This window comes from Myotis daubentonii, chromosome X (assembly GCF_963259705.1).
Source record: "Myotis daubentonii chromosome X, mMyoDau2.1, whole genome shotgun sequence".
NCBI lineage: Eukaryota > Metazoa > Chordata > Mammalia > Chiroptera > Vespertilionidae > Myotis > Myotis daubentonii.
This window is the reverse complement of record NC_081861.1, coordinates 8090849-8113444: the sequence shown is the minus strand read 5'-3', so window position 1 is coordinate 8113444 and position 22596 is coordinate 8090849. Positions and strand designations below refer to the sequence as shown.

The window sequence follows — 22596 nt, the reverse complement described above, 5'->3', positions numbered from 1 at the left end:
TATTTATTTTATACTTTTGTTGATTTCAGAGAGGAAGGGAGAGGGGGAGAGAGAGAGAATCATTTGATAGGCTGCTGACTCCTGCACACCCCCTACTGGGGATTGACCCCCCCTTCCCCCACACATACACAACCTGGGCACGTGCCCTTGACTTGAATCAAACCCCGGACCCTTCAATTCACAGACCAACACTCTATCAAGTAAGCCAAACCAGCTAGGGCATTTTTAGAGACAGAAGAAGGGACGGAGGGTGTGCGTGTGGGGGGGGGGGGGTGGGGGGGCGAGAGAGAGAGAGAGAGAGAGAGAGAGAGAGGAGAGAAATAATAATAATTGATATGAAACATCAATCCATTGCCTCCCACAGGGACCCCAACTGGGCATACAACCTGAAGCTTTTTGGTCTGTGGGATAACCTTTAAACCAACTGAGCCACACTGTCTAGGGTTCATGAACTTTTTTTTTTTTTACAAAGAACATCCCTGTCTTTTTTTTTTATATATACATTTTATTGATTTTTTACAGAGAGGAAGGGAGAGAGACAGAGAGTTAGAAACATCGATGGGAGAGAAACATCGATCAGCTGCCTCCTGCACATCTCCTACTGGGGATGTGCCCGCAACCCAGGTACATGCTCTTGACCGGAATCGAACCTGGGACCTTTCAGTCTGCAGGCTGACGCTCTATCCACTGAGCCAAACTGGTTTCGGCTCATGCACTTTTAAAAATAGAAATGAAGCAACATTGTTTCCTGTGTTTTTGCCTGGTAACTTTTTACTGTGATAAAATCCACATAGTATAAAAGTTACCATTTAGAGCCTACAGTCTGTGGCATTAAGTAACTTCATGATGTTGCATATCTAGTTCCAAACGCTTTTATCACTCCAAAAGCAAACCCTGTACCCATTAAGCAGTCGCTCCCTGATGCTCTTTTCTCCCAGTCCCAGGCAACCACTAATATGCTATCTCTATGGATTTGCCTATTCTGGATATTTTGTACAAATGAAATCATATAATACATGGCTTTTTGTGTCTGGCTTCTTTCACTTTGCATGTTTTTGAGAGTGGCATATATCAATACTTCATTCCTTTTTTTAAAATATATTTTATTGATTTTTTTTACAGAGAGGAAGGGAGAGGGACAGAGAGCCAGAAACGTCGATGAGAGAGAAACATTTATTCAGCTGCCTCCTGCACACTCCCCACTGGGGACGCTCCCGCAACCAAGGTACATGCCCCTGACCGGAATTGAACCTGGGACCCTTCAGTCCGCAGGCCGATGCTCCATCCACTGAGCCAAACCGGCCAGGGCTCATTCCTTTTTTGTTGAATAATATTGTATTGTATGTGTATACTGCATTTTGCTTATTCATCAGTTCATAGGCATTTGGGGTCTTAACATCTTTTGACTTTTTTTGTTTGTTTCCAAGTATCTTCATTTCAAAGTTTTAAGTTGTTATTTGCATAAAATCATTAAAATACATAGAAATATGTTCTTTTCTTTTTTTTGGAAATATGTCATTTTCATTGGATTTTGTATATTTGATTAAAAACTATTATATTTATTTGTTTACTTGTGAATTTAAATATCTTATATATATATATATATATATATATATATATATTTTAAAAATCTTCATTGTTGAAAGTATTACATTTGTCCCCCTTTCCCCCCATTGACCTCTCCTAGCCTGCCCCCACCCCCTGCCCCAGGCCTTTACTACCCTACTGTCTGTGTCCATGGGTTATGCATGTATGCATACAAGTTCTTTGGTTGATCTTTTCCCACCCACCCACCTTCCTCCACCTTCCCTCTGAGATTCTGCAGTCTGTTCCATGCTTCTGTGTCCCTGGATCTATTTTGTTCATCAGTTTATTTTGTTCATTAGATTCCTTATATGAGTGAGATCATGTGACACTTGTCATTGACTGACTTATTTCACTTAGCATGATAGTCTGCAGGTCCTTCCATGCTGTCTCAAAGAGTAAGAAATCCTTCTTTTTTTAAATATATTTTTTATTGATTTCAGAGAAGAAGGGAGAGGGAGAGATAGAAACATCAATGATGAGAGAAAATGATTGATTGGCTGCCTCCTGCACGCCCCCCACCGGGACCGAGCTTGCAACCCGGGCATGTGTTCTTGACTGGAATCCAACCCAGGACCTTTCAGTCCCCAGGCCAACTCTCTATCCACTGAGCCAAACCAGTCCGAGTGAGATCCTTTTTTACTGCTGTATACTATTCCATGGTGTAGATGTACCACACCTTTTTTATCCACTCATCTACTGATAGAAAAAACGATTTTATATTATGAATTGTTACCAGATTAGGGAAGCTTTCCATCAGTTGTTCAGATAGGTTTTTTTTTTTTTTTTTAAATATGGAACGCTTCACGAATTTGCGTGTCATCCTTGCGCAGGGGCCATGATAATCTTCTCTGTATCGTTCCAATTTTAGTATATGTGCTGCTGAAGCGAGCACTCAGATAGGTTTTAAATTCCTTGCTCTCTCTCTTCTTCTGGCACCACCCCCCGCCATGATGTGAATGATGGTATCCTTGAAGTTGTCCCAGAGGTTCCTATTTATAATATCCTCATTTTTTCCCTTTTTATTGAAATGTATTGGGGTGATACTGGTTAACAAAATTATGTAGGTTTCAGGTGCACAATTCTACCACACATCATCTGTACACTGTATTGTGTGTTCACTATCCCAAGTCAAGTCTCTGTCCATCACCATTTATATCCCCTATACCCTCCTGCACTCCTACCCTGCTACTATTCTCATTTTTTTTATTTTTCTTTTCACTGTTCTGATTGGGTGTTTTCTGTTTTCTTATTTTCCTAATCACTAATTTGTCCTCTGCTTCATCTACTCTACTGTAGATTCCCTGTAATGTATTCTTCATTTCATTATTGTGTTCTTCATTTCTGACTGGTTCTTTTTTATGTTTTTTTTTTTAATATGTTTTATTGATTTTTCACAGAGAGGAAGGGAGAGAGACAGAGAGCCAGAAACATCGATGAGAGAGAAACATCGATCAGCTGCCTCCTGCACATCTCCCACTGGGGATGTGCCCACAACCAAGGTACATGCTCTTGACCGGAATCGAACCCGGGACCCCTCAGTCCGCAGGCCGACGCTCTATCCACTGAGCCAAACCGGTTTCGGCTATGTTTTTTTTTAAAATCTCCATTTTTACGTTTCCTATCTCTTTGTTGAAGTTCTCACTGAGATCATTGACTATCTGTATAACCAGTGTTTTGAACTCTGCATTTGGTAGATTGCTTATCTATTTTGGTTAATTCTTTTTTTTTAATTTTTTTTTTATTTATTGCTTAAAGTATTACAAAGGGTATTACATATGTGTCCATTTTATCCCCCCGCCCTAGACAGTCCCCTAGCCTCCCCTATCCCCCAGTGTCTTATGTCATTTGGTTATGCTTATATGCATGCATACAAGTCCTTTAGTTGATCTCTTACCCCCCTACCTCCTGCCCCCCAACCCTCCCCTGCCTTCCCGCTGCAGTTTGACAATCTGTTTGAGGCAGCTCTGCCTCTGTATCTATTATTGTTCAAAAGTTTATAATGGTCTCTATTATCCATGAATGAGTGTGGTTAATTCTTTTTCTGGAATTTTGTTCTTTTCTTTCATTCGGGACATGTATCTTTGTCTCCTCATTTTAACTGCCTTCCTGTAGAGTTCCTATGTCTCCTGGTCTTGGTAGAGTGGTCTTATGTAGTAGGCGTCCTCTAGGGCTCAGTGGTGCAGCTTCCCTGGTCACCTGAGCTGGGTGCTCCAGGTGTTTTCCCCATGTGGGCTGTGTGCACCCTCCTGTTGCAGTTGAGCCTTGATTGATGTTGGTGCACCAATGGGAGGGATTTACCCCCAGGCTCATTGGCTGCAAGCACGGGTCATGACCACCGGGAAGCACGTGCTGTGTAGGGTTCAAACCCATGAAGCAGGACTGGCTTTAGTGAGACTGGGGCCTGCTGAGTCAGCCCCTTGAGTGTGTCACTTGTGGAGGTGGTTGGGTGGTGGTTTGGCATGGTCTGAAGCTGTCCACTGTGTGCACTGGGTCTGGGGCCTCATGGAAGGTACAGGCTAAGGTCAGCCACCACCTGTGTTCTGCCTAGGGCCACCAGGCATGAGCTAGATAGCAGTCTGCAGATGGCTACTATTTGTGCTGGGCTTGTAGTTGACTGGGAGTGGTGTAGCTGCTAATCAAGGCTGGCTACCCACTAGTACCGGGCCAGGGGCCACTTAGCAAGAGGTACTGGGCATGCCAAGCCCAGATGCTGCTTGTTTGAGACATTTTAGGAAAGTACAGGCCATTTATATGGAAAAGCCACTGGAAATGGCTTGGGTGGGTCCACAAGTTGGGTGGGGCAGGGCCTCAGGGAACCACCAATGCAGGGCTAACAGTGTTATCCAGGTTAATAGAGACTCACATATGGCACCCACCTGCCAGCTCTATGTGAGGAGGGCTCAGCAAAGGGGCAATGGCTTCTGCCAGTACTTCTGTCTGGGCGAAAGCTGCTCCTCCAATCCTCGCTGGACAATTCAGTTGTTCCCTGTATGTTCCTGGCACCTTTTGAGTTACTGTGAGTCCAAGTACATCCTTGTGGCAGGCCCCCTTTAAGAGGAATGCCTGGACTCCAGCAGCCTCCATCTCACAGTCAGAGTTAAAGGGACTTCCTGACACTGGAACCCTGGGCTGGGGGACCTGGTGAGGGCTTGGGACCCCTGGCTCCTTAGAGGGGATCTCTACAGCCAAGTTATCCATCCTGATTTTTTAAAAATTTTTTCTTTTTAATCCTCACCTGAGGATATATTTATTGATGGGAGGGAGGGAGGGAGGGAGGGAGGGAGGGAAGGAGGGAGGAATGAGGGAGGGGAGAGAGAGGGGGGAAGAGGGAAAGAGAAACATAAATGTGAGAGAGTAACATCGATCAGTTGCCTCTTGTAGGTGCCCCAACTGTAATCTGCAACCTAGGTATGTGCCCTGTCCAGGAATAGAACCTGCAGCCTTTTCGGTGCACAGAACAATGCTCCAACCCATTGAGCAACCCAGCCAGGACCTCCCTCCTGATTTTTAAATTTCACACGTGAGTGTGGGACTCGCCCATTCCGAGTCTCGCCCGTCCTATAAGTCTCAAAAGTGGCTTCTTTATATACTTAGTTATAGGACTTACAGTTCAGCTCAACTTCAGGTGGTGCTGAATGATGGTTCTGTAGCTTTCTTTTTCTTTTTTTAAAATATATTTTTATTGATTTTTTACCGAGGGGAAGGGAGAGAGATAGAGAGTTAGAAACATTGATGAGAGAGAAACATCGATCTGCTGCCTTCTGCACATCACCCACTGGGAATGTGCCCGCAACCAAGGTACATGCCCTTGACTGGAATCGAACCTGGGACCTTTCAGTCCACAGGCCAACGCTCTATCCACTGAGCCAAACCGGCTTCGGCTGTTCTGTAGTTTTCATTGTAATTTTGATGTGGTTGTAAGATGGGGCAAGGACAATGTTTACCTACCCTGCCATCTTGACTGGAAGCCCTCTCTTTTGGCTTTTGTGAATAATTCTGGTATGAATATTTGTCCAAAGTTTGTTTTAAACTTTTTGGGGTACGTACCTAGGAGTGGAATTTCTGGTTCATATAGTAATTCTATAATTAACTTGTTCAGGAATCACCAAACTGTTTTCCACAGTGGCTGTACCATTTTACATTGCAAATAGCAATGTATGAGAGTTCCAATTTCACCAGCATTTGTTACTCTGTGTGTGTGTGTGTGTGTGTGTGTGTGTGTGTGTGTGTGTGTGTGTTTTGTGGCCATGCTAGTAGGTGTGAAGTGATATTTCATTGTGGTTTTGATTTGTAATTCTTTAATGACTAATGATGTTGAGCATCTTTACATATGCTTGTTGACTATTTGAATTTCTGTTTTGGAGAAATGTTTATTTAAGTCATTTTCCCATTTTTAAATCTGGTTGTTCATCTTTTTATTGTTATTTAAGGAATTGTTGCCAAATCTGAGATTATGAAGACTTACTCCTATTTTCTTTGCAGATTTTTATAGTTTTAGCTTTAATATTTAGTTCTTTGCTCTGTTTTGAGTTCATTTTTGTATATGGTGTGTATAAAGGTCCAGCTTCATTGCTTTGCAAGTGGATTAACTTAAAGTTTTTAAACTATAAAATACAGAGTATGCAATACTATATGTGTGTATTAGTTAAATGGAGCTATTTTGTGGTATCTACTCTTTGGGCATTTGTGGGAGAGAAATGCATTTTTTAAGGTCATACCTGATATTTGAAGAGAGGGATATTCTAAAGCTTTTTATGTGTCAGTGAGACTTTTATGATCAGGAAGCTTCCATACAGCAAATGAGACAATCTTTATGTTAAAATTACATAAGTGATTTTTAAATAAAGAATATTATTTTTGTTTTCAAATTGTTTGTGAAGGGTGAAATCCTTGCTTAAAACAAGGAAAAAACCCTGGCCAGCGTGGCTCTTTGGTTGAGCGTCGATTTATGAACCAGGAAGGAGGTCACAGTTTGATTTCCTGTCAGGGCACATGCCCGGGTTGCAGGCTGGATCCCCCTTAGGGGACGTGTAGGAGGCAGCTGATCAATGATTCTCTCTCTTCACTAATGTTTCTATCTCTCGCTCCCTGTCCCTTCTCTGAAATCAATAATTTTTTTTTAAAGTTCGTTTGGAAACTGTAAAGCAAGGTTTGATAAACTTTTTCCTATAAAGGACCAGGTAGTAAATATTTTAGGCTTTGCGTGCCATGGAGTCTCTGTTGCAAGGACTCAGCGGCTGTTGTAGCAGCCTTAGGCAATATGTAAATGAATGAGTATGGCTATATTCCAATAAAACTATTTATGAACACTGAAATAATTAGTTTTGAATAATTTTCCTGTGTCATAAAATATTCTTCTTTTTATTTTTCCCAACCATTAAAAGTGTAAAAATCTTTCTCAGCTCATCTACTGCACAGAAACAGTCAGTGAGGTGAGGTGGTTTTGGCCTGGGTGCTATATGTAGTTTGGCTGCCACGTTTTATTTTTTATTTTTTAAAAAAACTGGATTCTTAAGTCCTCATATGATTTTGATGGGTCAAAGGAGAGAGGGGATACACACTGTTCCTTACATATGTTCTACCATGTTTCTATGCTCTTAGATTTCCTAAGAATTTAGGTTTCTCTGATTGCTCCTTTTAGTGAAAGTCATGACTATCACTTTATCTATAGCCCCTGCTTCAGTGATCTCATATAGTCTTATGGCATAAAATACCATTTCACACCAAATTCACACCTCCAGCTTAGACCTACCTCATGAACTCCAGCCGTGTTCCTGACATTGGGCCTTTGCAACTAGCTGTTCCTTTAGACATTCTACACCATTACTTCCTCATGTTGCCTTTTTACTGAAGCCTATCCTGACCATGCTACTTAATGTTGTAACCTGTTTCTTACCCACAAACTGCAAATACTAGATATTTTATATATTTACCAGGGGCCCAGTGCATGAATTCGTGCACCTTGAAAGGAACTGTGGGCTGCAAGGCTGTGGTAGGCACAGGGGCAGGTTTCAGCTCATCCTCCACGTCCCGCCCGGCCCCTCCCAACTTGGCCCCGGTCCCCTGTCTGCTAGCAGCCATGCTCCTGCCGCATCTGCTCCCATGTGCTGATGGTGCTGGCCCTGCTTGCACCCACTGAAGGAGCAGAGCAATTGGGGCCCATGCCAGCAGCGGGTGCGAGCGGGGCTGGCGCTGTCAGTGGGTGTGAGTGGCAGCCCCAATTGCCCCTCAGGAGCAGGGAGAGGTGGAGAAGCCCTCAGGGATGATCAGGGCCGGCAGTTGCCACTTGCCTGTTGATGGCGCCGAGTGATCGGGACCAGTACCGGGCACCAGCAGCGGGTGCGAGTGGGGCCAGTGCTGGCAGTGGGTGCGAGTGGCGGCTTTGGCACCGGCAGTGAGTGTGAGTGGGACTGTCACCGGAGGCAGGTGTGAGAGGTGGCTGATGGCCCCGATCTCCCCTCAGGAGTAGGGGGAGGTGGAGAAGCCCTGAAGGGCAATTGGGGCTGGCAGCCGCCACTCGCACCCGCCTATGGTGCCGAGCGATCGGGGCTGGCGCTGGGTGCCGGCAGTGGGTGCAAGTGGGGCCAGCGCCTGCAGCAGGTGCAAGCACTGGGTGGGACCGTGGCACATGGGAGCAAAGAATTTTCAGTTACCACCAGAGGCTCGCCCCAATGACAGCTACTGGCACCCCACCTTGGTCTGACACCCCCACTCACCTGCTCCACCATCCCGCCGTGGCCTACACCTGCCATGTTCCACACACAACTCCCCCTGCCCCTCTGGTGGTCAGCTCACATCATAGCGACCTGTTGTTCAGTTGTCCTGCCATTTGGTCTATTTGCATATTAGCCTTTTATTATATAGGATTATGCTTATTGTTTACTATTGTTTCCCCTTACTAGTATTTAAGCTCCATGAGGGTAGGGATCTATTTTTTAAAATAATTCTTTTTTTAAAAAAATATATTTTATTGATTTTTTACAGAGAGGAAGGGAGAGGGATAGAGAGTCAGAAACATCGATGAGAGAGAAACATCAATCAGCTGCCTCTTGCACATCTCCTACTGGGGATGTGCCCGCAACCCAAGTACATGCCCTTGACCGGAATCGAACCCGGGACCTTTCAGTCCGCAGGCCAACGCTCTATCCACTGAGCCAAACTGGTTTCGGCTAAAATAATTCTTTATTGTTGAAAGTATTACATATGTCCCCTTTTTCCCCCATTGACCCCTTCCAGCCTGCCCCCCCCAGGCCCTCACTGCCTCATTGTCTGTGGCCATGGGCCATGCATATTCACATACAAGGTTCTTGGTTGATTACTTCCCACAACCCCTCCTTCCCTCTGAGATTCCTAACTCTGTTCCATGCTTGCATGTCTCTGGATACACTCCATTCATCAGTTTATTTTGTTACTTAGATTCTGCATAAGTGGGATCATGTGATACTTGTCTTTCTCTGACTGACTTATTTCACTTAGCATGATACTCTCCAGGTCCCTCCATGCTGTCTCAAAGGGGAAGACATCCTTTTTCACTGCTGCATAGTATTCCATTGTGTAAATGTACCACAGCTTTTTTATTCACTCATCTGCTGGTGGGCACTTGGGCTGTTTCCAGATCTTAACTATTGTAAAGTGTGCTGCTGTGAACATAGGGGTGCATACATTCTTTCTGATTGGTGCTTTGGGTTTCTTAGGATATATTCCTAGAAGTTGGCTGCCACGCTTTAAAGGGTTAGGCAGAGTAAGGTGTTAAGTAAGGATTTGAGGGTAGATGATTGATAAATAGAGAAATTGTTTAATTTTGATGATGAAAGAAGATAGAGATGATTTCAACCCCCTTTCTAATTTGGACCCAGACATTTTTTCACATAAAATGGGCATCTTTAATTGAAGAAATGACCTTGCCAAATCAAAGCTGGAGGATGGAAGTGAGGAAGAAGATAGTTTTAGTGTTATAAACTCCCAAGGACTGTGATGGGGTTGTGCAGTATATGTACCCATGAGTGTGCATCTGGCTCCAAGTGATACATGGCCTCATATTAGAAGAAGTTAAGATTGGACTTCAGAGTCAAATGCCAGGGTTGAATTCTGGCCCTGGTGTTTACTAGCTGTGTAATCTCAGGCAAGTTAACTTAATTTTTTGAGCTTAGTTTCCTCATTTGTAAAATGAGAATAAAAATATTTACCTCAAGATTCTTGTGATGATTATATGAGAAAATGATTACAGTGTTTGGCACAAAGCATTCAATACATGTTAACTGATAGTAGTCATTTGAATATATTTGTACATAATTATTAGTTTTGTCTTTCCTTTAGTTATTGTAAGAAATTATAATATCCGGAACTGGTTCTTTTGTACACATTGTTGATGGACAGTTCTGCTTTAAAGGGTTAAAATAATGTAGAAGTAGATTAAAACCTTAAGATTCCCCTTTACCCAATGTCCTGCCCTCCCAGCGGGTAACTCTTAAGAGTTGACTATGAACTTGTACAGTCTTTTTTCTCTGTATTTACATATATATGTCAGTATGTATATGCTCACTTTATTCTTTTTAATGGATACACAGTATTTCATACTACATGCTTCTCTAACTACTAGGATCAGTTTAGAGCATATCCTGTCAGTCTTTTTTATATGTATGTACACATAATATGAGTACATATAGAAATATAAAGTTTTGGGGGGGATTTTTACATAAATATATATAGATGCAATGTATACATAGTACTACAACTTGTTTTTCTCAGTACATATATGTAGAAGATTTTTATTTATCAATATATATCCATCTCTCATTTTTTAAACAAGTGCATATTATTACACAGTACAGATATACCACTGTTTATTTCACTATTCTCTTAAAGATAGATATTTAAGGTGTTTTTCTTTAATTCTTTATTGTTGAAATTATTATATATGTCTCCTTATTTAAGGGTTTTTTTCAGGTTTTTTTCAATTTCAAACAATGCTTCATTAAAAAAAATCCGTGTACATATATATTTGTACATATATAGGAATATTTCTCAGGTAAATACTAAGAAGTGGAATTGCTGGGTGACAAGTTTGCACTAGCTACTCGCAATTGGAATTGCCATATGAAAAGGCTATTCCAGTTTACCTGCTAACAGTCCAGTATTTCTCACATACTTCTTAAAACATGATATTAGCATATTTTATTATTCTGCTCATCTGATGGACAAGAATGACATTGAATTTTTTGAATTTACATCTCTCTGCTTACTAATTAGTTTGAGCCATCCTTCTACCATACATGTATTGGTCATTAGTATTTCTTCCTGATTTTTTTAGTTCTTTATATATTTTAGATATTAATGCTTTGCTATACATGTGGCAAATGCTGGCTCCCAGTCTGTTTCTTATCTTTTAACCTTGTTCATGGTCAAATGACAAAATGTGTTAGCTTTTTCGTTAATGATCTCTGCATTTTGTCTTTTTAGGGAGGCCTTTCTTCAGGTTAGAAATATATTGTCATCTTTTCTTTTAATAGTTGTAGTTTTGCTTTTTATGTTTAGCTCTTTAATCTACCTGGAATTTATTTTTGTGACTGAGTTTTAAGTAGGGCTTTGACCCCCTTCCCCGCAAAATGGGTAGCCAGTTATTCTGATACCATTTGGTATGCTAGATGTTCCTCACAAATTTGAAATGCCATCTTTATCATGGACTACATCCCCATATATAATGTGTCTGTTTCTGTACTGATTCTTTTTTTTTTTAATTAAAAAAATTTTAAATATTTTTTTATTGATTTCAGAGAGGGAGAAGGAGAGAGATATCGAAACATCAATGATGAGAGAGAATCATTGATCGGCTGCCTCCTGTACACCCCCTACTAGGAACTGAACCTGTAACCTGGGCATGTGCCCTTGACTGGAATCAAACCCGGGTCCCTTTAGTTCACAGGCTGATGCTCTATCCACTGAGCCAAACCAGCGAGGGCTGATTTTTTTGTTTTAGTTTTCATTGGAGGATATGGTCATTGACCCTAGAGAGAAGGGAAGGAGATGGGGGGGAGAGAAACATAGATGTGAGAGACAACATCAATTGGTTGCCTTCTGAATGTACCCTGACTGAGGATCAAACCCACAACCTTTTGGTGTATGGGACAACACTCCAACCAACTGAGCCACAGGGCCAGGACTCTGTATTGATTTTTCTACTCTAGTAGTCCATTTGTCTGTTTCTGTGCCGAAACTACACTGTTTAATTTACTATAGCTGTATGTAATACCTGGTAAGGCAAGTTCTCATTGTTTTTCAAGATTTTCTTGGATTTCCTTGTATTCTTTTAGAATCAGCTTTTCAATATTGGACAAAAAATATATTTGAGATTTTGATTGGGTTTGCATTGAATTTGGAATAATCTGGCGGGGGATATGAAGATGCTGATATTGAATCTTTGGACCAAGTAAAAGTGTTTTTCATGTACTGCAGTAAAAATGTACAGCTTTCTTTATATGTGTTGCATACTTCTTCTTGAGTTCATTCCCAGATGAATACTTTATAGCTTTGCGGCTCTTATGAACAGGATAGTTTAAAAAAATTTTTTTTTAAAAAAATCAACTGGCTTGCCTTCCTTCCAGGGTATCGAGCCCTTCCTGCCCCACTCGTGGGGTTGCCTACCCCCCTGCTCTAGCCCTCAAGTTAGGATAGTTGTCTTTTAAATTCCATTTTGTAATTGATTATTGCTGATGTCTAGCAAAGCTGTTGATTTGTTTGTTGATTTTGTCTTTGGTTTTTCTGCTGAGTTCTGCTGTTTAGTCCTTATTATAGCTTTGTAGTTATTTTGCTTGGATTTTCTAGATAGATAATCATGTAGTCTGCAAGTTTTGAGTTTTGTCTCCTACTTTCCAATATTTGTAGGTCTTGTTTTATTTCCTTAAGTGGTAGCAACGATAATAGGAATTCCTGCCTTATTCTTGACTTTAATTATTGTTTATGTGAGAGATGTTTAAGCTCACTCATAAGATAAATGCTAATTGAAACCATACAGAGATTCCTTTATTAAACCTATCAGAGCGTTAAAAATCAAAACATTTGATAACACCTTTTTTATTGTGAAGGATGTGGGGTAAAAGATACTCTCACACATTGCAGGTGGGAGTTTAAATTGGTACAATGCCTGTGGAAAGGCAGTTTGGCAGCATTATATAAAGATACACTTGGATTATGTGTACTCTTCTGGATATATTAGTATGTTTCAATACAAGTTAAATATACAAATTTATTTTGATCCAGCAATCCTATTTCAGGGTATTTACATATATGTGTACACACATAGGCAAAATGAAATATGCAATGTTATCTAGCATAGCAAATAACTGAATACTATATAAGTAGTAAAAATAAGAATGAGGAACATTTATGTATGGACAGGGAAAAACGTATCCTAAAATATTGTGACTACTAGGGGCCCAGTGCACAAATTTGTGCATCTTGAAAGGAACTGTGGGCCACAAGGCTGCAGTAGGCACAGGGGCAGGTCTCTGCCCATCCTCCACACCCCCACCCGGCCCTTCCCTCCGGTCCCCCCCATCCCCTGTCTGCCGGCAGCCCTGCTATCACTGCCGTTCCCAGGTGCTGACGGTGCCGGTCCCACTTGCACCCACTGATAGCGTGGAGCAATTGAGGCCTGCACCAGCAGCGGGTGTGAGAAGGGCTGGTGCTGTCAGTGGGTGCGAGCAGCAGCTGCTGCCCCGATTGCCCCTCAGGAGCAGGGGGAGGTGGGGAAGCCCTTAGGGACCGGCACTGGGCAGCAGGTGTGAACGGCAGCTCCGGCTGCGGGTGTGAGTGGTGGTGCCAGCGCTGGCAGTGGCTGCAAGCGGGGCTGGTGCTGGCAGTGGCTCTGAACGCTGGGTGGGACCATGGTGCATGGGAGCAAAGAATTTTCAGTAACCACCAGAGGCTCGCCCCAATGACAGCGACTGGTGCCCTGCCTTGGTCTGGCATCCCGCTCACCTGCTCCACCTTCCTGCAGAAGCCGATGCCCACCATGTTCCACACATGCCCCCTGGTGGTCAGCACACCTCATAGCGATCGGTTGTTCAGTTGTTCCAACATTTGGTCTATTTGCATATTAGCCTTTTATTATATAGGATAGCCTGGGTAGCAGAGTTGATTAGAGCATCGTCCCCATACACCAAGGTTGCATGTTCCATTCCCGGTCAGGACACACACAAAAATCAACCAATTAAGTTATAAATAAGTGGAATAACAACTCTTTCTCTCTCCCTTTCTCTCTTTCAAATAAATTAATAAAAATATTGTAACTATAAAAAAATTTAGTACATACTATGCTACTTTTTGTGTAGAAAGGGAGAGAGAACATGTATTTATATTCACTTATTTTTTCCTAAAGAAACTCTGGAGGGCTATAAGAATTGAATAAGTGGTTACATGTTGGAGTAGTGATAATTAAATGGCAAACAGCCAAAGCCGGTTTGGCTCAGTGGATAGAGCGTCAGCCTGCGGACTGAAAGGTCCCAGGTTCGATTCGGTCAAGGGCATGTGCCTGGGTTGCAGGCACTTCCCCATTGGGGGATGTGCGGGAGGCAGCTGATCGATGTTTCTCTCTCATCGATGTTTCTAACTCTCTATCTCTCTCCCTTCCTCTCTGTGAAAAATCAATAAAATATATTAAAAATAAATAAATAAATGGCAAACAGGGTTACCTCCCTCTTTGATTTTTGAATCATATTTATTTATTTGTTCATTTATTTTATTTTTTAAAAAATATATTTTATTGATTTTTCACAGAGAGGAAGGGAGAGGGATAGAGAGTTAGAAACATCGATGAGAGAGAAACATCGATCAGCTGCCTCCTGCACACTCCCCACTGGGGATGTGCCCACAACCAAGGTACATGCCCTTGACCGGAATCGAACCTGGGACCCTTGAGTCCGCAGGCCGACGCTCTATCCACTAAGCCAAACCGGTCAGGGCGAATCTTATATATATATTTAAACTTTTTTCTTTTTTATTGATTTCAGAGAGAGGAATGGAGAGAAAGAGGGAGAGAAGGAGAGAAAGAGAGAGAGAGAGAGAGAGAGAGAGAGAGAGAGAGAGAGAGAGAGACATCAATGTGAAGCATCTATCGTTTGCCTTCTACACGCACCCTGACTGGGGATAGAACTTGTGACCTGGCTATGTGCCCTGACTGGGAATTGAACCATGACCTCCTGGTTCATAGGTGAATACTAAATCATTGAGCCACACTGGTGGGGCTCAGGCCTGATTTTTGTAGACTATTTCAATGCACTGTGTTTCTGTATTGCTGAATGTAGAAGAGATACTATCGTGGTCACTGAAGTATACCCCAGTAGCAATGCAACTGGAAAGCTTTAAACGAATGCATCATATACTTTCTGGCCTTATTGAAAATAAATATAATCCCCTGAAAATAATTTACTATTTTGAGTATTGTTTAATAGTGCTTTAATATAGGGCTGCCACTAGGGTTTATTAAGAGATAGAGAATAAAAACCTCCATTTATTGATTATTATATTGTGCCAGGCACTATGCTAAATAGTTTATATGTATATTTCCATATCAGTCCTGTGAGATTTCACAAATGAAACCAAAGATGAATGAGGTTAAGTAATTTGCCTCAGATCTACTCTGAGAAGTGAGAGGTAGAACCAATATTGATTCCAGGTTTCTCGCAACCCAAAACCTGTGTTCTGAAACTGTTTTATGTTCAAGAAAGCTAGTGGATCCACAATGAAAAGGCCCCAGATATACTATGCTTAGTGAAGTTCTTGGCCTAGTTAAATTTTTTTCTTATTCATTGTTTACCCTAAGGCTCCCAGCTATTACATTTTATTGTTGTCAGTAGTTTCCCTTCAGAACAGTGATTCTCAACCCAGGAGGCCAGGCTGAAGATAAGGAGAGTGGACAGAAGGGGGGTGGGTAGAGAGTATGGTTTTAAAAAGACATATTTGATATTACAATGGCTTTGATTTTAGTCAAAATATTTTAGGATCTTAAACAGGGACATCATATTTTATTGAGATATAATTTACATACCATAAAATTCACCAATATAAATGTCAGTGATTTTTTAGTAAATTTATGGAGTTGCATATTCTTGATTACAATCTAATTTTAGAACATTTCCATCACCCCAGAAGATCCCCTGTGCTGGTTTGCTGTCAGTACTATTCCTGTGCCCCAGCCCCAGCCCCAGCCCCAGCCCCAGCCCCAGCCCACAGGCAACAACTAATCTATTTTCTGTCTCTGTAGATTGGCATATTCTAAACATTTCATATAAATGGAACTATACAGTGTATGGTCTTCTCCTCTGGCTTCTTTCTCTTAGCATAACGTTTTCAAGGTTCATCCTTGCAGCAGGTATTGATATCTCATTCCCTTCTATTGTGTGAATACTGTTCTATTGCATGGATATGGCACATTTTGTTTAGCCATCAATTGATAGACATTTGGATCATTTCCACTTTTTTGCTATTGTGAATAGAGCTGCTGTGAACACTTGTGTACAAGTTTTTGTGTGGACATGTGTTTTCATTTCACTTGGGTAGATGGTATCATATAGTAACTCTATGTTGGCTTGTTGAATAACTGCCAGATTATGTTCCAGAGCAGCTGCAATGTTTTACATTCCCACCAGCAATGCATGAGGGGCCCATTTTCTCTACATCTTTACCAACAACGTGTTGCTGTTCATCTTTTTGATTGTAGCCATCCTCATGGGTATGAAGTAGTATTTCATTTTAGTTTTTGATTGGCATTTACCTAATGAGTGATGATGTGGAACATTTTTTTCAGGTTGATTGGCCATTCGTATATCTTCTTTAGAGAATGTCTATTCAGATCCTCAGCCCATTGGATTATTTATCTTTTCATTATTGACTTGTAAGAATTTTTTGTATGTTCTGAATATTTTGTATGTTCTGAATACTAGTCTCTCTTTTTTTTTTTAAATATATTTTATTGATTTTTTACAGAGAGGAAGGGAGAGAGATAGAGAGTTAGAAACATCGATGAAAGAGAAACATCGATTAGCTGCCTCCTGCACATCTCCTACTGGGGATGTGCCCGCAACCCAGGTACATGCCCTTGACCGGAATCGAACCTGGGACCTTTCAGTTCGCAGGCCGACGCTCTATCCACTGAGCCAAACCGGTTTCGGCTGAATACTAGTCTCTTATCAGATAAATGATTTGCACATATTTCCTCCAAGGCTTTTTGTGTATCACTTTCTTGGTGGCAACTTTTATTTTTTTAATATGTCTTTATTGATTTCAGAGAGAGCAAGAAAGAGGGAGAGAGAGAGAAAAAAACATGAAAGATAAAAGAGAATCATTGGCCATAACCGGTTTGGCTCAGTGGATAGAGCGTCGGCCTGCGGACTGAAAGGTCCCAGGTTTGATTCTGGTCAAGGGCATGTACCTTGGTTGTGGGCACATCCCCAGTAGGAGGTGTGCAGGAGGCGGCTGATCGATGTTTCTCTCTCATCGATGTTTCTAACTCTCTATCCCTCTCCCTTCCTCTCTGTAAAAAATCAATAAAATATATATAAAAGAAAAAGAAAAAGAGAATCATTGATTGGCTGCCTTCTGCATGCCCCCTACTGGGGATTGAGCCTGCAACCCAGGCATGTGCCCTGACTGGGAATTGAACCCGGCAACCTCCTGGTGCATGGGACAAAGCTCAACCTACTAAGCCACACCAGTCAGGCTCTTGTCAGTTTTAACTTAACACGTTAAGCGCCCAGTCAGTCACCGGTGACTGACACTATACTTTCCTTCCGGAAGACAAAACAGGCTGGGCGCTTAACGTGTTAATGTATTATGGGGCTCTCTTGTTAGATGTATATAATTCTATTGTTCTAATGAGTTAATCTTTTCATACTTATAAAATATCTTCTTTGTCTCTATAACATTTTTTTGTCTTAAGGTTGTTTTTTAAAAGGCTGAGGGAACATTCCTTTCCCCATCCCTCTGATTTTCTGCTTCTTATCCTATAGTTTGGAAAACCAGGTGACCAAACATGTTAGAGCTATACTAGAGCAGGACTACTTGCCCCTCTATTTTTATGTTAGGGTTCCGAGTAAGATTTCACTTTTTAAAAAGAATTTCTGCAGTTACTTAAATTCTCTTATTTTACCTATTTTTGTCTTTTTACAAGTCCTTTTGGCTTATGGATCTCTGTTCTTGAGGCTTTTGGATAGCTGACCTTTAGTTAAGTGAAGTGAATAATATTTTTAAGAATATCTCACCTAAAATGTTAACATTTGGGGGATTCGAGTGAAGGGTATATTGGATTCTTTGTATACTTTTTTTCCAAGTCCAAATTGTGTCAAAATAAGTTAAAGAAAAAAATCTGCACCTAAGTGAGGTGTTATTAGTTACCTTTTCTTACTTGCAGGTAATACTAGTCTTATTCATTGACTTTTGAAATTGATTTGGCAATGTAACCTCATAAAGTGGTTCATGAGTCCTTAGTTTGCAGTCATGCACCATTTAACAATAGAGATAGGCTCTGAGAAATGCATTGTTAGGTAATTTCATCTATGTGAACATCATAGAGTATACTTACACAAGCCTAAATGGTATAGCCTACTAGACACCGAGGCTATATGGTACATGTGGTCCGTTTTTGACCAAAATGTCATTGTGTGGTACATGACTGTAATTCTTATCTCTGGTATTTACACAGCTATGTCTTAGTAGTGTCATCTGATAGGCAAATTTCTGGGAGTTATCATAGATTCTTTCCCTTTAAAACCATATTCACTCAGGCAATAAACCTTGAATTTAGAACTTAGTTTAATGTATCTTGAATCTATCCCTCTTGCCAATATTTTCATTCACACCTCAGCATCTCTTTCCTGGATTATTGCAGTAGATTTCTAACTGGTCTTATTTTATATCTGCTCTCTGTCTTCATCTGCCTGCTTCTAAAGTATGCAGTAAACTATTCACGGTACCATTCATACACTTAATCCATGCTGTCTCATGACTTTGCTTGTGATCTTCCTTCTGCTTGGATCAGGTAATTTTCTTTCTTTGAGACTCAGGTCCAGCATCTCTTCCAGTAAACCTTCCTTCGAGTGTCCAACTTCATTCTTTTTGCATATAGTTAACCAGTTGTCCCAACACCATTTATTGAAAAGAGGGTCCCTTCCCCATTGAAATGTCTTGGCACCCTTATTGAGAATCGACCATAAATATGTGGGTTTGCCAAAACCGGTTTGGCTCAGTGGATAGAGCGTCGGCCTGCGGACTGAAGGGTCCCAGGTTCGATTCCGGTCAGGGGCATGTGCGTGGGTTGCGGGCACATCCCCAGTGGGAGATGTGCAGGAGGCAGCTGATCGATGTTTCTCTCTCATCGATGTTTCTAACTCTCTATCTCTCTCCCTTCCTCTCTGTAAAAAATCAATAAAATATATTTAAAAAAAAATATGTGGGTTTATTTCTGGGTTCTCTGTTTTCATTCCATTTATTTTTACATCTATCCTTATGACAGTACCACGCTATCTTAATACTATAGCTTTGTGGTAAGTTTTAAAATTCGGAAGGATGAGTCCTCCAGCTTTTTTCTCTCTTCAAGATTGTTTTGCCTTTGGCTATTCTGGTCCCTCAAAGTTTTATGAGTTTTAGGATCAGTTTGTTAATTTCTGCAAATAAACTAGGTGGATGTTGATAGGATTTATGTTTAATATGTAGAGCAATTTGGGATATTTCTCTCCATTTTGTCTTAGTTAAGGATTGTGATTCTCAGGTTTTCAAATTTGATATTTCTGCATATTTTTTTGATTGTGACAAAAAGTGCCTTCTAAGGTACATAACATAATAGTTAGACAGTACTTAATTTTGTGATGCATGTTTGTGGTGAGAAGAGAAGAATTTTTTTATTGGTAGTACAACCATTTATTTGAAAAACTTTTTCCTTACATGATCATATACTTTACAAAGTGGTCCCTGAAATATTTTGCTATACACCTGAAACTAATGCAAAATAATATTGAATGTAAACTATAATTTTAAAATAAAATTAAAAAAATAACTTTTTCCTTATATGTTCCACATATTTCCACATGTTCTTTGTGGAAAAGTGTAAAAAATACAGAAAAGCAGAAAGTCCATAATTATACCATTCAGAATTAATATCATATATGTATCTATGTGTGTATATATGAAGGCTTATTGTATATATTTCATTTAACCATATAATATATAGATGTCTTTTAATCTCATTAAAAGCTAGTGGATTTTTAAAAATATTGTATCCATCTCATTTTGAGATATTTAATTAAATCCCTATTAGGCTTATGTTTAGTTACAGTTTTTTCCAAATTTTAAGTGCTGTAATGAATGTCTTTATAATTAAATCTTTGCACAAATTGACTATTTTTCTAAGGCAAGTTCCTATAAGTAGAATTGCTAGTTTAAGAGGATACATATTTTAAAGTGTTTCTTAAAAGATTTTGTATAGTGTTTTAATATTTTTGTATTGTATGTTAATATTTTACAGTAGTTTATGCTAAAATCTGAGGCAAACTCATAAACAAGTATTTTGTGTACCTCAAAAGTACAATTGGATGTTCATAGCAGCATTATTCATAGTATTCAAAAGGTGGAAACAACCCCAATCCATTGACCAGATGAATGGATAAACAAAATGTGGTATATATATACAATGTAATATTGTTCAACCTTAAAAAGGAATGAAATTCTGATAACATGTTACAACATCAGTGAACCTTGCAAACATTTTGTTGAGTGAAATAAGCCAGACACAAAAGGGCAACTACTGTATGATTCCACTTAGATGTGGTACCTAGAATAAACAAATTCATAGAGACAGAAAGTAGGATAGAGATTACTAGGGACTGGGGAGATGAAGAGTTATAGTTTAATGGGTACAGAATTTCAGTTTGGGATGATGAAGTGATCCAGGAAGGAGAGTTCTGGAAATAGATCATGGTGATGATTGCGCAACATTGTGGCTATACTTAAAGCCACTGAAGTGTATGCTTAAAAATGGTTAAAATAGTAAACTTAATATTAGGTATATTTTACCACAATAAAAAAGACTACCATCAGATTCCAGAATTTTAGACCAAAAACAATTACTGAGAAACAGTGTGCTTGTTTTAATTATTGTGTGTTACCTTTTACCTTGTAGCTAAGTGAACTCAGGTTTAGATACTTGTTTTAGATATGATGGATTGATAGATGGGACTGAGAAACTAGGTTCCTAACCAACATTCATTCAATATGAAGACTTACTGAGCTATATGCCAAGTAGCCTGCTAGGCACTGAGGGTTACAGTGGTAAACAAGATAAGACATAGTCCCTGGAGTCTGCTGGTTGCTAAGCTTGGACAGAAAAAAGAACAAACTTCTTATTAAGAAAAAATGGATTAAACAATCAGGTGACTTGTTTTCTCCTTAATGATTTCCTTTGTGAGGTAATTTTAAAATATCCTTTTTTTCCCTTTCAGGTTACTATGGAAACATGACCACATAAAAAGGAAGTCCATTCTGATAATTCTGATACCTGAGATGTAACTGGTCTGAAGGGTAGAACCGGGAAATTTTTAGTGCCAACCTTAATTACAATGGCTACTGATTCAGGGGAGCCAGCTAGCACAGAAGATTCTGAGAAACCTGATGGAGTTTCACTGGAAAACAGAGTTCATCAGATGGCAGCCACTTTGACAGTGGAAGCTAGACTGAAGGAAAATGACAGTACCATCTCTGCTGGGGGGGAAACTGTCGAAAGGAAGAGATTCTTCCGAAAGAGTGTTGATGACAAAGTTATTGATTCTTCCTCCAAAGATGAGAGAACGAAGGCTACAACAGAGATTCCAGGCGGAGAAAAGCTTCCTGCAAATGTGCTAAGAGGTGAAAAAGAAGTCAAATTCTCACAATGTTCAAAGGCAACTTCCGAATCCTCCAAAGATTGTCTCAAGGAGAAAAATGAGAAGGAAATGGAAGAAGAAGCGGAAATGAAGGCTGTAGCTACTTCTCCTAGTGGCAGGTTCCTGAAATTCGACATAGAGCTGGGAAGAGGAGCCTTTAAAACAGTGTATAAAGGACTGGACACTGAAACATGGGTTGAGGTTGCTTGGTGTGAGTTGCAGGTCGGTATATAATCTTCCTGGTTTTAATAAATTCCAGTTTTAGTTGACTTGGTCTTCTGAGTGATCCAGGATTAAAACGCATCCTAGATTATAATAAAATTAATCGCTTGTCCCCCCCACCCCCCAACCTCCCAGAAATTATGCCCCTTTCCTAGATCCTCTTAGGATAGTGGTTCTCAACCTTCCTAATGCCGCGACCCTTTAATACAGTTCCTCATGTTGTGGTGACCCTCAACCATAAAATTATTTTCGTTGCTACTTCATAACTAATTTTGCAACTGTTATGAATCATAATGTAAATATCTGATATGCAGGATGTATTTTCATTGTTACAAATTGAACATAATTAAAGCACAGTGATTAATCACAAAAACAATATGTAATTATATATGTGTTTTGCGATGGTCTTAGGCGACCCCAGTGAAAGGGTCGTTCAGTCCCCAAAGGGGTCGCAACCCACAGGTTGAGAACCGCTGTCTTAGGACCTCACGCCAGCTATTTTTTTTCCTGTTGCTTTCCCCTCTGGTTTAAGAGGGGGAAACTCTATGGCAGTGGTTCTCAACCATGGCTGCACATTAGAATCACCTGGGAATCTTTTTAAAATCCTGATTTCTGGGCCTCATCCTCCAGAAATTCTGTTTCTTTGTTACTAATGTTGTGGCTCCACCCCATAACAAAGAAACAGAATTTCTGGAGGATGACGCCCAGAAATCAGAATTTTAAAAAGATTCCCAGGTGATTCTAATGTGCAGCCAAGGTTGAGAACCACTGCTCTATGGTGTCGTTGGGAAAATGCTCTAAATTTATTAATGTTAGGAAATTTCTGAAACTCTTAACGTCTCATTTTTAAAACTTTCACTAAATTTGTGCTTTAAGACTT

At 40.4% G+C, this 22596-nt stretch overlaps 1 protein-coding gene and 1 non-coding gene across 2 annotated transcripts in view; one reads left to right on the top strand and one right to left on the bottom strand.

Annotated features, from left to right (window-relative positions):
- The window catches only part of WNK3 (WNK lysine deficient protein kinase 3), a 114650-nt gene that overhangs the window by 3453 nt on the left and 88601 nt on the right, over positions 1-22596 (top strand). The window contains exon 2 of the mRNA XM_059680105.1: positions 21075-21716. Coding sequence (XP_059536088.1) covers positions 21192-21716 — 525 coding nt within the window. The 5' untranslated portion in view covers positions 21075-21191. The remainder of the gene's footprint in view (positions 1-21074; positions 21717-22596) is intronic.
- On the bottom strand, positions 2373-2479 carry LOC132225317 (U6 spliceosomal RNA). The gene has a single exon (XR_009450843.1). It is a non-coding gene; the product is annotated as a U6 spliceosomal RNA (small nuclear RNA).